The sequence below is a fragment of the Hyaena hyaena genome, unplaced genomic scaffold (assembly GCF_003009895.1).
Source record: "Hyaena hyaena isolate Hyena2069 unplaced genomic scaffold, ASM300989v1 scaffold_1645, whole genome shotgun sequence".
Classification (NCBI taxonomy): domain Eukaryota; kingdom Metazoa; phylum Chordata; class Mammalia; order Carnivora; family Hyaenidae; genus Hyaena; species Hyaena hyaena.
In genome coordinates, this window is record NW_024082283.1 from 115,007 (window position 1) to 139,263 (window position 24,257).

Consider the following 24,257-nt stretch of genomic DNA (forward strand, 5'->3'; position numbering starts at 1 on the left):
GCGGGGGGCAGGGCTGGCACGGTGCTTGGTTGTAGGGCCTGACCCAGACCTGTCCTGGGCCATGGGCTCAGGCAAGCCATGCAGGTTTGGAGACACTGGAGGGCCAGGACGGGCACAGTGCTGGCTTGTGGGGCCTGACCTGGACCCACCCCTGGCCTCAGGCTCCCAGGACACCTGCAGGTTCTGGGAGACACCAGGCCTGATCAGAGCCCGCAGGCGCAGGGCATTTGTGACCTGCCGCAGACCTGCCTTGGGCCCTCGGCTCCAGCAAGCCCAGCTGGGTTTGGGAGACGCCATGGGTATCCAGAGCAGTCAGGGGCTGGGTTGTGGAGCCTGACCTGGATCTTGGCCTAGCAAGCCCTGCAGGGTCTGGGAGATGTCAGGCCTGGCAAAGGACTGCAGGGTTGGGGTATCTAGATCTTGACTCAGACCTGCCTAGGACCTGCTCGGGGCCCCTCAGCCCAGAAACCTTTGTAAGTTTCAAGATACTCCCGGGTCGCCTGGCTGGCATGGTGTGGGGTGTGTGGGGCCCGACTCGGACCACCCCTGGACCTTCCCCAGGCCACCAACTCCAGCAAGCCTTGCAGGGACAGAGAGGCGCCTGGGTGGCCAGGGGCACACGACTCCCCTGACCTGCCCCTGGGCCTGTAGAGTGAGCAGGAGATGACTACGGGGCCAGGGCCTGGGACGGCGGGGTGTGTGGTACCTTATCCAGAACCGCCCTGGGCAGCAGGCTGTAGCCAGCTCTGCGGGGTGGGGGGCCGGCATTCGCTGGGAGTGGCCAGGGCCCAGGGGTGCCGGTGTGTGCAGTGGACCACAACCTGCCCAAATTGCTAGGCCTAGCAGGACTTTCATGGTCCCAGAGGCCTAGGTTGCTTAGGAGGGCTATTATGTCAGTGGGTGTTTGGTGCTCTGTCTCCCAGAGGACAGCGTCTGTCTTCTCTAGTGTCCCCCAGGAGCGTCACTGGAGGAGGCTCAGCACAGATGCTGGCCTGGCCTAGCCCCTGCTGGCCGGGGAGCTGCCTGGCTTTCCACGGTCCTCATCTTGGGCCAAGATGTTCACCCAGGGCCACCCGAAGTGGACAAGTGGCTGGGCCTGGGAAGCACACGAGGTCCCTGGCCAGGATCCAAAGGAAGGACGGGAACACAGGTCTTCTCGCCAAGGCCGGCAGGGGCGGGTGAGTAACTGACCGGGGCAGGGCGGCAAGTGGTGAGGACAAGGGAAGTGTGGCTCGGGCACAGGCTGTTTCACGAGCCAGGACAGAGCTGGGGGACGACCCACCCGAGTTCCACCGCTTTCCACGGACACCCTCAGTCGTGGGCCGGCAGGAGGGGGCAGTCACTGTACTCGGCAGAGCCTGGGGCATGGCCATCTCATAATCTAGCACTGCACCTAGTCTTGCGGGTTAACTTGCTTCAAGCTTATGCACCCCTCGCTTGCTGACCTAAGTTCCTTGGTTTGTACCAGAAAGAAAGAGCCTACCTCCCTTGAGATCTGAAGACTACTGGTCTCGCGGAGGAAAGGACCAAACTTTCCAGGCCCACATTCAAAAATACAGATACCAGCAAGTCTGTTCCGGGTCACGTCGCCAAACGACAAAGCAGCTCCCCATCCCTCCTCATTCTAGCCCCTGGCAATCACAACCGTTCTGCTTCCAGCCAACTTCCTTTTAAATGGAAATTTACTTCAGAGTCGTTTGGAACAAAAGTTTCTGCGGCTTATAAATTGTTTGGAAACCTTTGTCTGGCACCAGACTGCCTCCCAGTGGATCTAGCATTCAAGCTGCCTAATGACCACAGTGTCTTCCACCCCAGCTCTAGAAACAAAGTGAATGCTCTCTCAAAGGCAATTTCCTGAGGTGTCTTGCAGAGTTATAAATACATAAATAAGACCAAAAGGTCACGCCAATTTCACCTACCAAGAAAATAAGCCAGAGAACTCAGGTCACTACGTGTGTATAATTTACAAGAAGGAAATAACAAACCCTCAGCATTTGGACTTTATTTTCCCGTCTGTGGCTTCTCCACACAGCAAGCACCTGCTTGAATTCAACACTCCAGGGACCAGCAGCCAGCCAGAGATGATAGAGAGGTTCAGCTCTGACCACCCAGCTAAGTAGTCCCTCTTGCCACTCCTGAGACTTTATTTTTTCTGCCTACTTTTATTTTCTCTAAGGCACTTACACTTCCAGCAAGCATCTGCTTTCTTTGTTTACCTGTACGTAAACTGTGGGCCCTCAGAAACCAAAGCCACATCAGTCCTGCTCACTGATGTGTCTCCCTCACATCCGGTCCAGAACAGCACCTGGTAGGTGCTGCTGTCCAGCGGATAAATGACATTCGGTCCTAGGCTTCGGGAAGTGGGGTCCCCGTATCCTTTATTAGGTCCCCAACCCTACTCACATCCTCCTGCTACCCCATCTCAGCACTGGCTGTAGCCACCTTAAGCCCAGTCCCAGAGCTGTGAAACCCCCTTGAATCATTATCTTTCTCCCAATCTGAATTTCAAGTAATAACTTTTTAGTATATTCTAAACATACTATTGGGATGTGCATACACTAAAATATATCATTAGTATTTAGAAGAATATTTGGTATCAGAATTTGGTTTAAATATGTCCCAAATATACCATTCGGATAAATAATAAGATACATTATTGTAATTAACATAGTATTTATTATTATTACTTATATCCCAACTATACTATTGGAACATATAGATACTAAAAAAAATTCACCTGAAATTCAGATTTTACTAGGAGTTGTCCTACATTTTTATTTGCAAAATTTGACAACCCTACTCTGACATACACATACGTTAAAAAGGTTATACTGAATATATTTGTTTTAAAAATATAATCAATATGGGTAACAGTTACACTAAAGAGTACTTATTGTTCACCCGGGATTTAAATTTAGGTGGGCATCCTATATTTTGGGGGGCACCCTGTATTTTTATTTACTAAATCTGGCAAGTCTACTGTGGGACACAGCTACACTATAAATCACTTCTACTCTACATATATTTTCTAATTTTTAAAAGATACACTAAATGTGAAACCCATGAATACTAAAAAGAAAAATGGCTGTTATCTGCAATTCTGTGCCACCTGTGTTATTTATTTGCTCAACCTGGCAATCCTATTCTGGAACATGTTGTATTAAAACAGCCTTACATTTAAAAATATTTTTAACATACGAAATGTGGGAAACTCTTACAGTAAAACAAACAAACAAACAAACAAGAAACCACGTTGTTTAAATAGAATTTCTGCCTTTCGTGTGGCAAGCGCATCGCGAGAGGAGAGCGCTCGGGCAGCCCTCCCCATCGTGCTACCCAGTCCCCCGCACCATCCTCACGTAGCTGCGCCGCGGCGTGCCCGGTTGCCGTGGCGACCGAATCCCTCCAGGGTAACTCTAGGGCGTTGCGGGGGCGAAGGACCTATTCCAGGCGGCTTCCGATTGGTCAGAGAAGCCCCGTGCGTTACGACCCCCTCCCCCGCCAGGGGGTTCGGTGGCGCGTGATGCTCGGGGACGATTCTGTGCACCCCTCCGAGCCAATGGCGGTCGCCCGCGGCGCGCGGGGTTCTGGGAGTTGTAGTCCGCGCCGCGGCGGCAGGGCTCGCTCGCAAGCCGAGGCGCCGCCATGACTGAGCGGCCCTGGCCGGAGCGGAGCCCGCGCGCGGTGAGTCCGCCGCGGCCCGTCCGGCCGTCTCGCCTCCCGTCCCTCGATCGTCAGTGCGTCCGCCGGGCTGGCCGGCCGCGGGAAGGGGCCGCGGCGCGGGCCGAGGGTGCAGGATTCGGCGGGCGCTGGCCGGGATCGCGTTTAGAGGAAGCGCGGGTGGAGACGAGTCCGGGCTCGGGGGTGGGGGGAGGGGGCGGAGGCGCAGCCCGGGGCAGGCGGCGGGGCCGAGCCGGGTCGGGGAAGCCGTCGGGGGGGGTGGGGGGGTCCGAGGTGCCCTGGGATGAGGGAGACGGGCGAGGCTCGCAGGCGACGCGGGGGGCGGAGGTGGAGGGGGGCAGGGGGCCGCGGCGCGCCCTTCCGCCTAGCCCTGGCCCCGGTTGGCATCCCCCTCCCCAGCAGCTGGGGCAGAAAGCCCCTCCACCCTCGTTCGTCCGCTCCGGACCCCCCTCCGCCCAGCCCAAGCCTCCCCTCCCCCCACCAGCCAGCATCCCGAACCTGACAGTGTCAGCGGCAGATGTCACTGCCCACCCCAGGTAAGCCTGGCCTGTCCACGAGGCTTTGAGCCCCCCAAGTGACACTCAGAGACCCCCTGACATCAATCTAGATTACCCCCAGAGTGGATCTCCAGGACCTCAAGACCACAGCTCTCCCCGTGTAGGCCCCAGAGCCTCCTCGCTGCACAGACGTCAAGTCCCCACCCCATCAGCCTAAGACCCTTGCATCTTCCGGGACCCCTCATCAGCCTGGGCTCCCCATCTGGCCCACATCGCCACCTGACGACATCATCTCCCCCACCAGTGGACCCCAGACACGTGCCCATAGGCCTTGGGTGCTTTCAGCTAGGGGCCCCACTTGATCCCCTCTACATCCTCCATAAACTCAACTTCTCCCCACATAGACTTCGTCCCAGGACCCTGGAGGGTGCTGAGGGGCTGCAGTTCTCCACCCTGGAATCTTCCCCGGGGCGCACTTCCCTGCTCACCGGCGAGAAGGGTAAGGTCTGAGATCCCAGAGCAGAACGGCTGCTTGAACCCTGTGGAGCTGCGAAACGGGCCCTTTTACGTTTTCAAAACTACATATAGGAAAGTGTTGCTACAGCGTAAGAGTGTTTTTGCCTGTGGTCTCAGCAGGGGTGACGGAGCTTGTAAACTCCACTCAGGGTGCTGGCGGCAGGAAGCAGACTGGAAGCTTACTGGCAGGGCACGGCCCTCGTGAGTTGCCCTCCCTGCCTTGGTACACCTCTCCTGTCTTCCTGATTGTAAAACCCACACACGTGCACATGAAAAGTTCTCCAGAGGATCCGGAAGGAAAAAGTCACGTGGAATGTTCCTTCACTTTTCACTTGTCATTAAGCATTTCCCATGTCATTAAAAATCCTTCTCAGTGTTTTTGTTCTTTTTTCCCCGCCCCCCACACACATGATCACAATACCATTCGGGGGAGATTCAGAGAAGTAGGAAGAACACGGGGCATATGGCTGGCCACACTCGGGCCTCTTTCCCAGTGGCCCTTTTTGGGACCCTCATACATCATTTTGCATCCCACTTTCCCCTGTACTTCATGTCATCTATATGTCATGTCTGTGCTTCCCTTGAGCATGTTTTATTACTGTGTATTTTGCAGTCCTAAATTCTTTGCCATGTGATGGGAGGGTAGTTGATTCCGCCAGGCTTGACTGTTGGGCACTTTTGTTGTGAATCTTGGTGCCTAAATCTTTGTCCCAATTTCAGATAAATTCCACAGCATGCGAACTTCCAGAATCGTCTTGATAGACAAGCTTCCACAGTGCTTTCCAGAAAGGTCGTGCCAGCTTTTACTTTCACCATCGGATCAGCACAGAGTACAAGTGTTAAAAAAAAAAAAAAATTCTCGTTTTTATTTTTATGGCTAACATTTAAGTTATATGTTCACTATAGGAAGCTTGGAAAATGCACAAAATGCTATTTTCTCCCTGCCCTTTCCACTTTCCCTCTGCTGTTAAAGTCTCTATCCCTCCCTTGTCCTCCTCACCACCTCTTCCCTCAGCTCTAACTTGGCCAGGAGTAGACAGCATAGGCAAGTAGGAAAGGCTAAAAAGACAACATAGGCAAGGCAGGAGGCCCCTGTTGCACTATGGCATAGCATATCCGGCTGTTTCCGTTTAAAGGGGACTTAAACTCCTGTTCCTTATTTTAAGTGCTCAGGAGCCACCTGTAACTGGTGGCTACCATGTTGGACAGTGCGGATGGAGACCATTTCCAACCCCATAGGAAGTTCTGCTGGACAGTGCTGGCTACTCCACCATGGCAGGAGTCCTGTCCCCCTCGATGTTCTGTAAACTGTGTGTTGAATGACTGTATGAAAGAAGGAGGGAAATGGATACTAAGCTAAGTAAGGAAATGAGATATGTTCATGATGAGATAAGGGTTGTGAAGACCACACAGCGTGGCTGAGAAGACAAGGATAACATCCTGAACGAGAGCGTGGTGACACCCTGCTGTGGTGACAGCTGAGCTGGCACGAGCATTAGAGAGGAATGTGGTTAGAACAGTAGGTGCAAAGGCCCTAGGGTCACCAGTGCACCAGTGTCTTCACACTGTAGCCGATGAAGGCCATACGGCAGATCAGGTCAGAATGAGACGGGGAGGACTCAGGCCAGCTCCTCGGGAGCTGGAGGTCAGGGCAAGGAGGTGGGGAGCTAATGAGAGTCCTGAGCAAGGTGATGGCCACCATCTGATGCGGCCACTTTGCGCCTGCCCCTCTCTGCAGGCCCCTGACTGCTGACTGCGTCTGCCTGCTGCCACCCGGGTTTGTCTGGAGCCGCTGGGACTGTCCTGGGATCCAGTTCGCTTGCCCCCTGAGGCCGGAGAGATGCTCCCGCTGGCCAGAGCCCTCGCCTCCCCCAGGAGTTCCCAGCCCCCAGCCCTGAGGGACCAGGACAGGGCCCCTCAGCTGGACAGCCCTGGGGATACTGAGGCCTGGCGCCTGCGCTTCCGACAGTTCCAGTACCGTGTGGCAGGCGGGCCACACCGCGCACTGGGCCAGCTCTGGATGCTGTGCCGCCAGTGGCTGCGGCCCGAGGCGCACTCCAAGGAGCAGATGCTGGAGCTGCTGGTGCTGGAGCAGTTCCTGGGGGCGCTGCCCAGCAAGATGAGGACCTGGGTGCAGTCGCAGGGCCCCCGCACCTGCAGGGAGGCCGCTAGCCTGGTGGAGGACCTCACACAGATGTCGCAGCAGGAAGGTGAGGGGACGGGCCTCACCCCTGAGAGCGAGTGGCTACAGGGGAGGAGCAGGTGCCGGGTTTGGGTTCTGGCCAGTGTCTCCGTGGCCCGGTGCCCAAGGATCGCGCTTCTTTTTCCTTTCGGACTCAGAGTGTCGCATCCACCCAGCCCTGCTCCCGCCGACCCCCACCCGCTCCTGTCCCGTTCCCTCTCCCGACCAGCAGCGCCCCAGACCGTCTGAGCAGCCCCCCTGCCTGTACATGTCCTACCCAGTGCACATTGTCGTATCACACACCTGTGTTTTTGATTTTGGTTTTTTTTTTACATAAATGTCATTGTGCCGCACACCTCTGTCTGCCTCACTTCTCTCGCTCAGTCGGTAATTGAGGAGTCCTCCATTTTACCATGTATCCATCTGGCCTGTGGCTTTGCATTTGTCTGCTCTCCCTCAGGAGGACCCTGGGTCCCTCAGCCCTCGCAAGATGCTGTGGACCATGTCCGTCCCACTTCAGGCCCTGTCCAGGGATCCTGGAGGTGGCTAGTCCCTCTCCCGCATCCAGTCCGTGGGGCTCAGGCCCATCTCAGGCCCACAGGCTGCTTGTGGAGACAGGCTCCCGGGGCCGCCGTCGTTACAGAGCTGGAGAGAGCTCGGCAGGTGGGGCAGAGCTCCGGTAGCTGCAAGGTCCACAGACGAGTCTGATGCCGCCCGCCCAGGGCTCCCGTCCCCCCTGCAGGTGCTTTGTCCTCATGCTTTCTTGCCCCTGTGACTCTGCAGAACTCCCATCCTCCCAGGCCCATAAAATGGGCTCCCTCTTTCCTAGTTATGTCAACAAAAATGCAGACCTCATCACAACATCAGGAGGAGGCCAACTGGCACTGGTGCTGTGATCAGGTTGTCTTCAGGCAACTTTTCTCAATTTAGAAAAGCCTTGAAATCTACAGAAAACAGGGGTCCCAGGTCTCCACACTGCCCGCAAGAAGCTGGCTGACCTGCTGGGGAAAGCTGCATGTCCCGTTTTGCAGAGGCAAGAGTATAGTCCAAGTTGGAAGGCACTGAATGCCATCATGAAGTCTCGTTCCTGGGTTCCTGTGGTATGAAGACGTGCAAGGCAGATACAGTGGCCCTTGGAACTCACTGTTCCAGGGACAAAGAGGCCAAGAGGCTTTTGTGTCTGGCCCCTGGTGGACCCACACAGTCTGCCAGGCTTCAAGCTCAGGAGGCCCAGGCTGGCATTAATACTCTGTTGTTGCCATCTTGAGGTTCTGTGTCATTTTTCAGCAGGGGGTTGCATACATGTTTTGCACAAGTTGTGGTCCTGTGGACAGTAAGATAGTTGGAGCAGCAGGTGGCTGGACATGAGGAGGCAGGCGTTTCTGCCTGCTGCGTGAATGCCTGGAAGTCAGGGACACAGGCAGGTGGCATCTGCATGCTGCTGCCTCAAGATTAAGCTTCATTCCTTGGGCAGGGAAGCTCCCAGAGCATAGTGAGTGGGAAGGGGCAGGAAGAGGTGCGCACTGAGGAGGAGATGTGTCCGGGGGCTGGCTGAGGCAGGGCTGTGGATGGGGTGCCTGAAGCCCAGGTGAAATCCAGTGGGAGCCTGGCTCTCTTTCTGTGGGTGGTCGTCTCCAGTCACTGTGGCCCAAGTGCAAGGTGAAGACAGACCTAATATATCCACTTGAAGTCCCTGAGGGCTTGTGTCTGGAAAGATATCGGAACGGAACAGGTCTCTCCTCATCTTAGTCCATGGGGTGTCCCTCCCTCTGGCCCAGCGGTGAACCTGGGTGCCAAGGAGTGTTGCGCCCAGTGCAGCCTACTTATTGATAGTGATACTCTCAGACAAAAGAGGGAGAGCAATGGGAGAGATCGCATGCCTGGGGCTCTGCTTTTATTGGAGGGAGGCTGTCTGGGGTCTTAGAAATATACTCTTCATTGGCTACTTCAAAGCAGAAGAGTGGGAATTAGGATGTGAGAAAGTAGAAATGTGTCACCCAGACTGTCAGTTATCTGGACTACCCAGGGCTTTCCAAAAGAGCGACCTCCATGAGTGGGGACTGCCCAATTCCTTATCTGCTTTTTTGCTGGAGGCTGTGTCATACAGTTACAAATATGTTTATTCCAGACGGATGTATTTGAAATGGATGCCTCAGTAATCAAAAGTTTAATGTCTCCCCCACATCCATCATCCTGCCTTCTGTTCACACAGCAGCAGAGAGAGTTGTCAGCTCCTCCAATGCTAGCCCTGCAGCGGCACTGGCCCTGCACCCTGGCTGGGTGCTCTGATCACCTGCCTCCAGGGCCTTCCCTTCCTACAGCCAGCAGCCTTGACCCTCACTGGATCCAGGGGTAGCCAGCTCATCTTCTAGGCCTGGCTTAGACATCCATCCCTCTGAGAGGCTACCATGCAAGACCCCACTCGTGTTCTTTGGGGCCCTCACCCCTCTATGATGTTTTTAGGGTCTGTCCTTTCCCTGCATGTCTGTTCTATGTCCTAGTTCATGTGAGCTTCCTGAGAGCAAGAGCTCTGCATCCACCATCAGGGGGTTCCTGGACAATGGTCAATACCAAACAGCTAGTGGGTGCACAGCCAATCCAGGAGGGGAGAGGCAGGTGAAGAGAAACAGCAGAAGATCCAAGGATGGGCATTTGGCAAGCACTGTTGGGTATACTGTATTAACTAAGGGTCCAATTTTATTCTTTGGCATGTGGATTACCAGTAGTCCCAGCACCACTGTTGAAAAGTCTTCTTTCCCCCACTGAATGGTCCTGGTACATTTGCGAAAAATCAATTGGCCGTAGCTTCTTACTTCTGGACTCCCAATGCCTTTCCATTCTACAAGTCTGTCTTTATGCCAACACTGCAGCCTTGTAGTAATTTTTGAAATCAGGAGGTTTGTGTCTTCCAACTTTGTCCTATTTTAGAACTGTTTTGACTATTCTGGGTCCCTGGCAATTTCATATAAATTTTAGGACCAGCTTTTCCATTTCTGCAAACAAGGAAAAAAAGGTTGTTGGGGTTTTGATAAGGATTACATTGGACCTGTAGATCACTAAGTAGTTTTGCCATCTTAATAATATTAAATTTTCTAATCCATGAACACAAAATGTGTTTATTAATAATAAATAATCATGTTATTTAGTTAGATTTCCTTTAAATTCCTTTTGCAGTAGTTTTCCAGGTTTCAATGTATAAGTCTTGTATCTCCCAGGCTAAATTTATTCCTAAGTATTTTATTCTTTTTGAGTCTATAATAGAATTGATTCTTATTATAAATGAAATTTTCTTAGTTTCCCTTTGGGGTTATTCACAGATGTTTTATAGAAACACAACTAATTTTTATGTGTTGATATTGTGTCCTGTAACTTTGCTGAATTCACTAATTAGCTCATGCCATCTGTGAATAGAGATAGTTTTTCTTCTTCCCTTCCAATTTACTTTTTTAAGATTTTATTTTTAAGAAGTCTCTACACCGAATGTGGGGCTCAAATTCACAACCCCGAGATCAAGAATCACATGCTCCACCAACTGAGCCAGCAAGGCACCCCTTCCTTTCCAATTTAGATGCCTCCCCACCCCCCACCCCCTTTTTCTTGCCTAACTGCTCTGGCTAGAACTTCCAGTACAATGTTCAATACAAGTGGTAAAAGCAAATATATTTGCCTTGTTCGTGATTGGGGGTAAGCTTTCAGTCTCTCAAAATTATGATGCTTTATCAGGAAAGGGTGCTGGCTTACATCAAATGCTTTTCCCTTGTCACTTGAGATGATCATGTGATCTATAAATATGGTGCAGTACAAAGCTTGATTTTGATATGTTGAACCACATGACAGTTTGATTACAGTGTGTCTCAGTGTGTTCATCATACTGGAGTTTGTTTAGCTTCTTGAATGTGTAGATTCATGTATTTTATCTATTTTAGGAAGTTTCTGGCCACTATTTTTTTAAAAAATATTTTGACTCTCTCTTGATCTTCTCCTTCTGGAATCCCCACTATATGTCTGTTGGTGTGGTGTCTGTTTTATGGTGTTCCCACAAGTCCCCTAGGCACTGTTTATTTTTCTTCTCCTCAGACTGTACAATTTTAATTGACCTATCTTCAATTTTACTAATCCTTTTCTCTGCCAGGTTAAATCTGCTATTGAATCCCTCTAGCAAATTTTTAGTTCTTGTACTCTGTTTCAGAATTTGTTTGGTTCCTTTCTATAATTTCTCCTTATTGATATCCTTTATTTGTTGAGAACATCATTCTCCTGATTTTTGATAGCTCTTTGTTCATGGATTCCTGTAGCTCTTTGAAGGTATTTAAGACAGTCGATTTCAAATCTTTGTCTAGTAAGTCCAGTGTCTGGGCTTCCTTGGGGACAGTTTCCATTAATTTCTTCTTATTCCTATGAATGAGGTATATTTTCTTGGTTCTTTGTACGCCTCTTAATTTGTTGTTGGAAACTGAGAATTTTTAATATTTGATAATATAATGTGATAATTCTGGAGATCAGATTCTCTTCCCTCTCCAGGGCCTGTTTATGCTTATTGTGGATTTAATGGTTTATTCTGATAACATTTCTAAACTATTTTTGTGAAAACGACATTCTTTGTAGTAGAATGGTTAGCTAGTGATGTGACAGAGATTTCCTTAAATGCCTGGAGGCAACAAAACAAAACTCTTCTGGTTTTTGTAGGTTGGCTCTGCGTTGAGGTCTTCCTTCAATGCTTAGCCACTCCATTTACAACTCTCCTAAGTCTTCACTTCCCAGTTAATGCAGCCTAAAGATCAACCAGAGATGAAAGCTTGGGATCTTCTCATGTTTCCAACCATGTGTTTAGCCCCGAGCGAGCACATGCATGGCCTGCTAAACTCTCTAGTAAAGCTCTTATTCTCACACATGTACTTCTTTCTCCAGACTCTTCTTTCCTAGGCTTTTTGGTCTCTCTAGACCAAAAATCTGCTTGCTCCACTCGTCCCTTACTTCAAGTGACTAGTAGGTGCTTTTAAATGCTTTTGCCAAATGCTGTGCAGGAGGCTACTCTAGTCCTGAGGGTTCTGAGAGGATATAACAAAGGCAGACCCTGAACCAATCCTTCAGAGAGGTCAAAACACACAAATGCAATGCTTTGGGAACAAGATCTGTCCTGCCCCCTGTGGCTTCAGCAAGCCATGCCAATAACATGGATTGCCACCCACAGCCCCTTTTAGCTGGGGAGTGGGGTTGTTAGGCAGGTAAGTAAAAATGCCACAACACCTTCTAATTGAAATCGAATAGCTCCTTTCTCATTAAGCATTCCCTCATCCTTTTTTTTTTTTTCTCTTTAAATCAGATTCAAGTTCCCAAAAAGCTAAGTCTGAAAGTTTTTACAAGCTTAATTCTTGCTTAATTGTGGAGGGATTGATTTTGGGAGCTCCCTACTCTGTCATATTTTGGTGATGTTACCTTCCTGTTTGCTTTTTAAAAATAATAATGTTATTGAAACATAATTTCCATACCATATCATTCACCCATTTAAAAATACACAATTCAGTGATTTCCTGCTATATTCACAGAGTTGTGCAACCATTATTATGATCTAATTCCAAAACATTATATTCCTCCCAAAAGTAAACCTTAGTAGTAAACCTAGCAGTCACTCTCCATCCTCCTCTCCTGCCTAATCAAATCTACTTTTTGTCTTTATGGATTTGCCTGTTCTGTACATTTCATATAAATGAAATCACACAGTATGTGGCCTTTTGTGTCTGGCTTCTTTCACTTAGCATAATGTTTTCAAGATTCATCCATGTTGTAAAATATATCAGTACTCCATTCTTTTTTATGGCTGAATAATACTCCATTGTATGGATATACCACATTTTGTTTCTCCATTCATCAACTGATGGACATCTGGGTTGTTTCCACTTTGGGCTATGATGAACAATGCTGCTAGGAACATTCACATATGGATACTTGTGTGGACATGTTTTCATTTCCCTTGGGAACACACCTAAGGAGAAGTCCTGGGTCATACAGTAACTCTATGTATAACTTTCTCAGGAACTGCAAAATTGTTTTCCAAAGCAACAATTTGCTTTTTATGTGACACATTTTGAGCCTGTAAAACTATGGAAAGTATTATAATGAATACCCGTGTAACTGCCATGAAGCCATCTCAGAGCCTAACCTAAGGCAGCTTAGGTTGTTATTGAAGAAATGACACACTATGGAGTTCACTGGATCCTCATGCCCCCTCACACTCCTCTCACGCCCACTCTCCCAGTTGCTCTAGATGGGGCAAAGCCTTGAATTTCTCATTGCATGCGCATGTTTGTACTTTCCCCTCTTATTTTGTAACCATAACAGTGTGTGGCTCTGCTTCCCAAGTCCTAAACCTTCTATAAATGGTGTACATTCTGTAACTGTTATTGTGCCCTGGCTTTTGTCCCTCCTACAATGTGTTTTGCGGTAGATCCAAGGGGTCCTGCTTCAACCATCTTTGCTACCTGACCACATTCCACCTCATAAAAACTCCTCTCCAGGCTTTCCATGTTAGTCAGTGTCACAGGAAATGTCCTCATGGGCCTCTCAGGAGCACCCGCGGGCATGGAGTGTTGGCTGAGAAGACCTGTCCTCAGCTGCCTCTGGGGTCACCATGGCCTCAGGCCTGGCAGCTGTGGAAAGGTCTGGAGCAGGTGGGGGATGGGGCTGCATTTAGAAGCTTGTCGGAAGGATGGAGGCGGTGGCACACTACTGTCCTTGCCTTGGCCTCACTGGGGGTCTTCAGAGATGTTCCTAGCATGTGTTGCCCACCTTGTGCAGGAAACCTGGGGATTTGGGGGCTCTGGGCCCACAAGCCTCTCACCATCCCTCTCTCCCACCCAGTTCTGGTATCTCTCACCGACCACCAGGACGGGAGCATCAGCGAGGAGGAAGACGGGAAGAACCTGAGGCCTCAGAAAGACCCATGCCAGGTGAGCCCAGGGCCCCTGGCTTCATACTCCCACATTCCCAGGGCAACACGAGTATCAGTGCTGTGACAGGCTCAAGGACATCCCATCCAAGCTCTGTGCAAGGCTCTCCCCGACACTCCCAGGAAGCCTGAACTCCACACCTCTAAATGGCCCCACAAATCCCAAAACCTGCTGGGGCTCAATGCTGCACCAAATACAGTAAAATAGGGCTGTGCTCTGCTGCAGACCTCACAGACACCATCTTCATCCCTCCACTTGGGTCCTTGGCCAGTCCTTTCCCAGACACGAGCCAGATGCTATAGCCCATGACTACATGCTGGGTGGTTGAAAGAGTTCTGGTGCTACTACTCCAAGTGCTGGCACATAGGTGCTTGGGGGCCCTGGCCCGGGTCCTGTCTGTGTTGGTGTCTGTAGTAGTCTCATTCTACATGGCCCTGTAGATTCTTGGTGGGGCCAGGAAAGACTCTGAGAGGGTGTCCCTCACAGCAAGATCTGTTCCTGCAAAGGCCCCAAGTGAGAGGGGACGTGGGTGTGTGTCAGGGACCAAGGGAGCCTTGGTGTGGATGGAGTGAGTCCCAGCCACTCTGAGTGATGGGGACAGACCTCCAGCAGGGACTGGAGTGATTAAAATGGGGTGGAGGGGATGGGGATGGGGCAGAACGTGTATATTTGTTAACAGGTAAATCATAAAAGAAACAAAAACCAAACTGCATTCCCTTCCCTCTGGCGCAAGATTCATAGCACCTTGCTCTCACCTTCCATTACCTCTGTGACCTCGCCCTTCCCCGAGACCACAGGCTCCTCTGTCTCCCACTAATCTGCCCCTGTCTCAAATGTTAGCCCTCAGTGCTAAACCCCTGTCAGGATCTTCATTCCCTGCACAGGACTGACCAGCAGCCTAGGTGTCCATGAGACATCCTTCCTTTAACACAGGGTCATGTGGCCCCCCTCACTCATGACCAATACCACCATCTTCCCCTCCTAAGCCCCTCACGAGCAACCCTGAAGCATCTTTGGCTTCCTTCTGTTTTCATGTTCATGCTTAGAGAGAAAAAGGACAGGAGTCACGTGCTTACCTTTTAAAAATGAGTATCACAATGAGCTCACAGAAAGATGCGGAAGATCACCAGCCATCAGGGAGATGCAGACTAACACCATGATGAGACATCACTACGCACCCGCTGGAATGACTAAAACTAGAAAGAGGGACAGCACCAAGTGCTGACAAGGGTGTAGAAAAACTGGAACTGTTTCATTGCTGGTAGGAATGCAAAGTGGAAACATGATTTGGTTGTTTCTTATAAAGTTAAGTATATACGTGACATATGACCCAGCAATCCCATTCCTGGGACTGGGTATTTACTTGAATGAAACAAAAACTCATGTTCCTACAAAAACCTGTACACAAACATTATAGCAACTTTGTTTGTAATAGCCCCAAACCGGAAACAACCTACATGTCCGTGTGACTGGATAAACACTCACTTATCCTGCACACCATGGAATACTACTCAGCAATAAAAAGGAAGAAACTCTTGATTCACACACAACTCGGGAGGATCTGAAGGGCACTATGATGTCAAAACAATTAATCTCAAAAGGTACATACTGTGAAATCCCATTTATATGACAGTCTTGAAAAGACAAAATGACAGCCACAGAGAACAGATCCGTGAATGCTAGGCAGGAGTTCTGGGTGGAGGAAAAACGTGACTATGCACGGGCAGGGCGAGGGAGTTTTCCCTGTGTGGTGGGACCGCTCTGGTCCTGACTATCAGAGTAGTTTCATGAATCTGCATATGTGTTAAAATCGCAGACCTGTATATGAACATGTGCGCACACACACACACACACACACACACACACACACACACACACAGACAAACACACACTTTTATACAATTAAGTCAAATTAAGACAAATTAAGTTAAATGAAAGACTCATTAAAAGTGAGACATTTTCCATCAAGCCAAAGTCCAGTCCCTTCTGCATCCCTAGAGATAGCCCCCTCTTAGGCTACTGGGGTCTAGTATTATTTTGGGATTTGATTTGCATGGCTGGTTTTTTGAAGGACCCACCAGTCTGTATTTTTTTTTCTTCTCTGGCCACTATGTTCTTCTGCCTGGAGACCATTTTCATTCTTTAGTTAATTAACAACAACAATAGAAAGACATCTAAACAAAAACCCGAGACAAAAGATGAGTAATGTACCCACTGCTCTGCAGAAGAGCCTGCCCCACCAAAGAAACACCCACGTACCTTTGTAGGCATCACCGGCAGATCATCTCCATCCTTGAACTTACCTGTGTGAGTTTCTCTCTCTGACCTGCTATGGCTGAGGAGAAAAAAGAGTTATTCTTTTTTTTAAAATTTTTTTAATGTTTTATTTATTCCTGAGAAAGAGACAGTGTGAGCAGGGGAGGGTCAGAGAGAGAGGAAGACCCAGAATCCGAAGCAGGCTCCAGGCTCTGAGCTAGCTGTCAGCACAGAGCCCGACACGGGGCTCAAACCCACGAACTGTGAGATCATGACCTGAGCTGAAGTCGGACGCTTAATCGACTGAGCCATCCAGGCACCCCATTCTTTTTTTTTTTTTTTTAATGTTTATTTATTTTTGGAAGAGAGAGAGAGGAAGAGAGAGAGAGAGAGAGAGGGAGGGAGAGAGAGAGGGAGGGAGGGAGGGGGAATCACAGAATTCAAAGCAGGCTCCAGGTTCTGAGCAGTCAGCACAGAGCCTGACGTGGGGCTCGAACTCATGAACTGTGAGATCATGACCTGAGCTGAAGTTGGCCGCTTACCCGACTGAGCCACCCAGGTGCCCCAAAAAGAGTTATTCTTAATTGTCTTGTTTTAGGCTTTGTAGGAGGAAATATCTTTTTTTTTAATTTCTTTATTTTGAGAGAGAGAGAACGAGCAGTGGAGAGGAGAGGGAGAGAAAAAGGGAGAGAGTAAATCCCAAGCAGGGCCCATGCTCAGCAGGTGGGACCCCACTTAGGGCTCAATCTCACAACCAGGAGATCATGACCTGAGTAGAAACCAAGAGTCAGACACTTAACCAACGGAGTCATCCAGACGCCCTGGAAATATCTTTTCAAGTATCTTTTTGTAAAACTTTTTATCACGGAAAACTTCAAACACACACCGTATGGTAGGATGAATAATGACTTAGACCCACCAAATGTCCATGTTCTCATTCCTGGAACCTCGGAATGTTACCCTAGGTGGCTAAAGGGACTTTGCAGGTGTGATTAAGTTAGGAATGTGAGAAGCAGAGATAACCCTGGGTTATCTGAGTGGATTCTAAATGTAATCACAGGTGTGCTTAAAAGAGGGATGCAGAGGGAGGTTTAACTACAGAAGACAGGGCAGTGACCTGTGCATAGAAGTAGTGAAAATGGAGGACGGGCCACAAGGCAAAGAATGCAGGTGTGTCTAGAAGCTGAGAAAAGTGCAGGAAACAGGCTCTCCCCAGGAGCCTTGAGAAGGAATGAGCCTTGGCCAACACTAACATTAGCCCAGAGAAACTGATTTCAGACTTCTGGCCTCCAGAGCTATGAGAAATCTGTGTTGTTTTCAGCCACTAAGTCTGTCATGATTTGTTACAGCAGCCATAGGAAACTAATACACACTGCATATACTAAAGTAGAGAGAATAATGAACCCAGGGTTGTATTAGGACTTTCACGGGCCCTAAGAATTTTTGCCCCATAAAAATCATGTCAAAGTTATATTCATGAGCTTCCACAAAATGGTAAAAGTTATATGTTACGACCATTTGATATAAAAATGAATATATTCCAGGCTAGAATAGTCACTATGTTCATTTTGTGTGTGTGTCTGATTTTAAAAGAAATTAAAACATTATCATGAGAAACTCCTTCCTCCAAAAGTTTTATGGGCTCTGGGCATTATGTTTCTGGCACAGAATGGAGAAGTCAGCCCCAGACAGGCCACAGGTACCTGACACATAGCCAGATGTGTTGATGGAAATCCCTTTCCTATCCTGGATTCTCCCCTTGGAAATCACACACATGCTCACACCCCATCTCCATGCATGCACTGCAAGTAGGGTCTGGGCTTCAAGGACTCTTTTTTTCCTGACTGTATCTATGATATCTTTTTATTTTTAATTGAGATATAATTGATGTGTAACATCAATTAATATGTATCAGGTATACAACATAATGATTCAGTATATTACAAAATGGTCAACTACAGGAAGTCTAGTTAACATCCATCACCACACAAAGTTACAAACTTTTTTCTCGTGATGAGGACTTTTAAGATTTACTCTCAGCAACTTTTAAATCTACAATACAGTATTATTAACCATAATCTCCATGCTATACATTACAGGCCCATACCAAAAGGTATGTACCTTTTGACCCCTTCATCTAGTTTGTCGTCCCCCCCCCCCCCCCCCACCCCTGGAAAACCACCAAGACTCTTCCTTTTTTTGGACATAAACCCAGCTCCACTACTTCAACTAACACCATGAACAATAATCCCTCAACAGCAGTAAATAGCTGGTTAGCATTCACATATCCTCTCGTTCTTATTTTCTTTTTCTTGGCTGCTTAGATGACAGATGTGGGCCCTCACATCCCCCCATTGCCCAACACTGTCCCTGGAATGACCAGGTCAACAGGACTTGGGGGACGTGTTTGTGTTTGGAGATAGAGAGAAGGCCCAGAAATGTCCCGGTTTCTGGGCCTGGCCCAAATGTGTTCGTCTGCATCTGCAGACTTTCTGCATGGCAACCTAAGCTTCCAAGCCAGGTGGATTAATATGCCCTAGCACACCGCCCCACCAACACACACCAACACTAATACACACAGGTCCTGGGCCTTCTCTCTCACTTAACCCCGCCACCACCCACGGTCATGGCCTTGGCCACTGAGGAGGCAGAACTGGCAGCAGCTGAAGGTCTCAGGTGGTTAGGGTAGCAGGAAGAGGAGGGGTGGATCCCTGCCCACCCCACTGCAGATGGCAGCCTCTCTGATGACTGTTATAGAATTCAATAAGTGTTGTTTTATAATCAAAACTAGTACTTAGCAAGAAACAGAAAATCAGTAATTCACCCAAATGCACTATCCACATATCCCCAGCCTGAAAGAGAAGAATCTCAAACCTTAATTCCCTCCCACTGCACCCTGTCCTCAGCCCCCTCCCTCCATGAGTCCCCAGCACCTATCAGTCCCAGCCTGGGCCTCTGAGAAGCCTAGAACCCTGCACCTGCACTCCAGCACCCCAGGAGGGGAGGGCGAGAGCAGCAGAAAGCAGACACCAACCGAAGATTCCAACGTGGGCTTGGATCTCCTGGTTGCTTCTCACTTCTTATTGGTCCCAATGCACTTTCTCGAATATTGTCCATTTGTATTGAGGGGTGTCACTGTGCTCTTTCTCTAGCCACAAACCCTGAATGATCCAGCCACTACAGTGGAAGTTTGCGGAGCCCTTGCCGGGTGCTTGGCTCTGAGCACGTTGCACAGTATCCCCTTTGAGGCCCAGAGAAGGAAAGCTCCCCTCCCAGGGCCATACAGCAAATGGGGCCAGAGCATGGATGCAAAGTTTCAGATTCTCACTCTTCCGTGGCAGGCGCTAATACCACTTTGTGTGATATCTGTGTGCCCCCTGGGGGGCGGGGTGACAGGAGTGCTTTGGTGACAGGTGAGACCTGGAGCCCCCACTGCTGCTCATCACCCTCGCGGTGGGGGGGGGGGGGGCTTGTTCTTGGGACAGTGCAGCTGTGAGGGACAGTTCAGAACCCCACAGGTGATATTGACCTGACTCCATACATGGGACTCTCTTGAATGCCATCTTGTCGCCATGAAATTGTCAGTGATTTTCAAGTGAGGGCGTATTAGTCAGGGTTTTTCACAGAAACAAAACCAGTAGGATTTATGTTGACATACAAAGAGATTTACTGTTGCTTCTCGGCCTTTTGTCTAAGATCGTGTGCAGAGAGATTTCCTATACGGAACTGACTCACATGATTATGGCGGCCAAGAAATCCCTGAACTGCTGGTGGGGATTCCATCTCAAGTCCAAAGGTCTGAGGACCAGACGAGTCCCAGTCTGAGTCCAAAGCCAATAATCAAGAAGAGGTCCAATATCTGAGGGCAGAAGGTGACTGTCCCAGCTCAAGCAGAGAGCATAAATGCACTCTTCTGCTTTTGTGTTCAACTTGGGCCCTCAAAGGATTGGGTGATGTTCACTCACAGTGGTGAGGATGATCTTTACTCGGACTACCAGTATAAATGCTGGTCTTCCCTGGAGACACCCCTGCAGATACCAGAATGATGTTTTACCAGCGATCAGGCCGTCACTTAGCCTAGTTACAGTGACACATAGAACTAACCATCACAAAGGGGCCTTGGATTTCCATTTTGCAAGGGGTGGGGGCTCGAATTATGTCCTAGTAACAGCCCTCTGGGAATGTGCATTTGGGGTGTTAAATAAAAAAGGAAACCAGATTTGAACATTCCCTGAGCAGACAAAGCCACTTAAAAGCCATAGTAAGTGAAACTTAATTTAGTGTGCTCTGCAAAACAAGTAAAACATAACCTGGGCCACCTTGTGCAAATGCCTCTGGCAATTATTAAAGAAACTTAAGTCATCTTCCTAAACACAGTGAAAGATAATCATTTTGAGCCAGCCCCTGCCACCAAGAAATCCCCTTTGTAATAAGTGTCACCAAAAAAGGTTAAATGCCTTCCTCACTTTCACTGTATAAGCCTCCAAACTTCCTATCAATCTTGGATTTGAAAGGTTCCCAGTTCACAGACTATTCCTATATGCACAATAAACTCTTACTAACTACTATTTATTGGCTTGGTGGCCTTTTTTGTTTTGGGGGGGCACCTTTTTTTGGGGGAGGCAGTGGCTTTAGTTTTGCTATTCCTGGAGTTTTGAAAGAAGGCAATGGTGTCTGTCCTTCTACTGTGGTGGCACTGGGTGGATGGCTCTCTGGTGGCTGCTCCAAGCCCTGGGTGGCTTGGGGCAGTTGCTGAACGGGACTGTGTTTGCCATTCCAGGCATTGGAGCTGGGGCTCCCCCAGGAGGGCGAGTGGCTGCAGCCTGCCCAGCCCCAGCGGAGTCCCCACACCAGGGCGGGGGCCGAGGCATCCTGCACCCTGGGCTCACTCGGTGAGTGTTTGGGTCCTACAGCAATCCTGAGGGCTGGGAGTGGATCTTGGGCCTGGCAAGGGTTAGACTTTGCTGATGGTAGTGCTGGGGGCGGGTGGGGCTTTGGTGATTAACTCTATACTTCCTCCAGACTGAGCACACCAAGAGTGGGGACTGATATCGGCACCCCCTGCCCCAATAGCTATTCAAACATTTCCACCCCTTGACCAGGGCTTCAGCCTCCCAGCATGAAGGCAGACAGACCGAGGATGCTGCAGCATGGGCTCCCCTCAGCAGCTTGCCCAGGTGAGGACAGGGGGCGCAGGGCTGAGGGACCTGGCTCCCAACCCCACGTGCCCCTTTATCTTAAGAGAGGAAAGGACTGAAAACAAGAAGCCTCTACTGAGTACAGGCAGCTGGCCCCGCCCTTCTCTGCAGCCCTTGGGGAGCAGAGTATGGCCTCCAGCCTCTGCCCCTTAACTAACAACCCTTTTCCCTCACCCTCCCCAGGCCTGGGCTGCTTGCCTCTGAAGCCTAGTGTCTGGGATGAGCCTCCCTGTGGGCAGGTCGGGGACCGAGCCCTGAAGAACAGGCACTGCCACCCCAGGCTGGCCCAGGACGCTCCCCAGGCAGAAGGGGGTGCCTGGCAGGCAGTGGCTGCCCCCAGCGATACTGTGCTTCAGGGCACCGGAGGCCAAGGGCCTGATCCAGAGGAGCCCCTGCCCTTGCCCCCTCAGCCCAGCCTGCTTGCAGACCTCACCCTCCCCAGTGCTCAGAGCAGTAGCCCTCCAAGGCGGGCTGGGGACCGTGACGCCAGCAGTCCCCACCTGCCCTTACTCAAAGACACCAAAGCCTCCCCTGAAGAGGCAGGGCAACCGGCGGCCGCCCCCTCCTCCGAGAGCTCGGTGCCGCCGCCAGTGACCCCAGGGACACGGCCTTTCGCGTGTGCCGAATGCGGGGAGGTCTTCACCTGGGTCACCCATTTCATGGAGCACCAAAAACGCCACCTGGAAGAGGGGCCCTTCCCGTGCCCCGAGTGCGGCAAGACCTTCCTGCACGCCTCTGTCCTGGGGGAGCATCAGAAGATCCACCTGCTGGAGCCGCTGCGCAAGAGGCCTCGCCCGGGCGGGGCCGAGGCGCCAAGGGAGGCCGACCCTCAGGACGCGGCAGGGCAGGCCCAGGACTCGGATGGAGGCCGGCGCGGGGAGCCCTCCCGTCTCGAGGAGCCCTCCGGCCGCGGGGAGCCCTCCCATCTCGAGGAGCCCTCCGGCCGCGGGGAGCCCTCCGGCCGCCGGGAGCCCTCGGGCCGCCGCGAGACCTCAGGCCGCCGGGAGCCCTCGGGCCGCCGCGAGACCGCCTGCCGCGAGCGGCCCTTCGAGTGCGGCGTCTGCGGGAAGGCCTTCCCCTGGATGGTCCACCTCCTCGACCACCAGAAGCTGCACGCCGCGCAGTGAGCGGACGCGCGTCCCGGGTGACAGCGACCCCCTGGCGGGCTCGTCCCGCGGGGCGACCCGGGACCCGCCATCCCCGCCGCCGCGTCCCCCCCCCCTCCCCCCGGTGACAGCGATCCTCGGTGGGCTCATCCTGCGGGGCGACCCAGGACCCACTTCCCTGTCACCGCGTCCCCCGGATGAGAGACCCTCGCGGACTCGGCCTGCGGGGCGACCCGGGCCCGCCGCGTCTGCCTCTTACCCCCAATGCCAACGACCTTCAGCGGACTCGTCCTGCGAGGCGACCCGGGACCCGCCACCCTCGCCGCCCCGTTCTCCAGGTAACAGCGACCTTCGGCGGGCTCGTCCCGCGGGCCGACCCCGGACCCGCCGCGCCTGCCGCTCACCCCGACTCACAGCGACCACCGAAGGGCTCGTCCAGCTGAACGACCTGGGACCCGCCACCCCCGCCGCCGCGTTCCCCGGGTGACAGCGACCCCTGGCGGACTCATCCTGCAGGCGACCCGGGACCCGCCACGTCTCTGGGTGTCGCCGCGCCTGCCGCTTACCCCGAGTGAGAGCGACCCACGAGGGGCTCGTCTGGTGGGGCGGCCCGGGACCCACCGCGTCTCCCGGGCTTCGCCGTGCCTGCCGCTTACCCCGGATGACAGCGACCCTCTGCGAATTCGTCCAGCGGAGCGACCCGGGACCTGCTATCGCCGCCGCCGCGTCCCCCGGGCGACAGCGACCCCTGGCGGACGCGTCCTGCAGACAACCCAGAACTCGCCGCGTCTCTGGGTGTCGCCGCGCCGGCCCCGTTCCCCAGGTGACAGCGACCCCCGGGGACCCGTCCTGCGGGGCGACCAGGGACCCACCGCGTCTCCCGGGCGTCGCCGCGCCTGCCAATTACCCCGAATGACAGCGACCCAAGGAGGGCCCGTCCTGCGGGGCCTCCCGGGACCCACCGCGTCTCCCGCTGTTGCCGCGCCCGCCGCTTACCCCCGGTGACAGCGACCCTCCGCGAACTCGTCCAGCGGAGCGACCTAGGACCCGCCACCCCCACCGCCGCGTCCCCCGGGTGACAGCGACCTCCGGCAGCCTCGTCCTGCAGGTGACCCGGGACCCGCCGCGTCTCTGGGTGTCGCTGCAACTGCCGCGTTACCCCAGGTGACAGCGACCCCCGGGGGGCTCGTCCTGTGGGACGACTGAGTACCCACCTCATCTTCCGGGTGTCGCCGCGCCTACCGCTTACCCCGAATGACAGCGACCACCGAAGGACTCGTCCCCCTGAACGACTTGGGACCCGCCATCCCCGCCGCCGTGTTCCTCGGGTGACAGCGACCCCTGGCGGACTCATCCTGCAGGCGACCCGGGACCCGTCGCGTGTCTGGGTGTCGCCGAACCCGCCCGCGTTCGTTGGGCGACAGCGACCCCCAGTGCCGCGCTCAGCTCGGCGGTCGGCCGTCTGTGTTCCGCAAGCGAAAGGAGAGGAGCTTTGGCAGCGCCAGTTCCAGGAGCTTTTTCCGGGGGCGCCTGTCACCTGGCGGCCCTCCTGCACCCCCCGGGTAGGCCACCTCCTGCCTGCCCAGGGCCTGGGAGCCTGGCACCCATGCGGGGCTCTTCTATGTGATCTTTGCCTCTTTTTTTTTGGTCCCAGCCCCACCTTTTCCTTCTTCACTCCTTTTTTATGATAAAGTACACATAACTTAAAACTTGCCATTTTAACTACTCAGAACCCACAATTCGAAGGCATTAAGTACATGCATAGGGTCATGCAACCCATGTATTCTGGAACATTTTCATCACTCCCAAAATGAGTTCCCTATACCCATTAGCAGTCACTTCCCCTCTCAGCCCCTGACACCCACAAATCTGCT

General features: G+C 51.9%; 1 protein-coding gene across 1 annotated transcript; it reads left to right on the plus strand.

Annotated features, from left to right (window-relative positions):
- The first annotated feature begins 3,612 nt into the window (after positions 1-3,612).
- ZSCAN1 (zinc finger and SCAN domain containing 1) lies at positions 3,613-22,404 on the plus strand. Its single transcript, XM_039224470.1, has 8 exons — positions 3,613-3,684; positions 4,583-4,677; positions 4,815-6,904; positions 13,735-13,823; positions 20,860-20,971; positions 21,182-21,256; positions 21,461-22,116; positions 22,285-22,404. The coding sequence occupies exons 3-8, from the start codon at positions 6,535-6,537 to the stop codon at positions 22,402-22,404; spliced, it is 1,422 nt and encodes a 473-aa protein (XP_039080401.1). The 5' UTR covers positions 3,613-3,684; positions 4,583-4,677; positions 4,815-6,534.
- Positions 22,405-24,257: the final 1,853 nt, after the last annotated feature.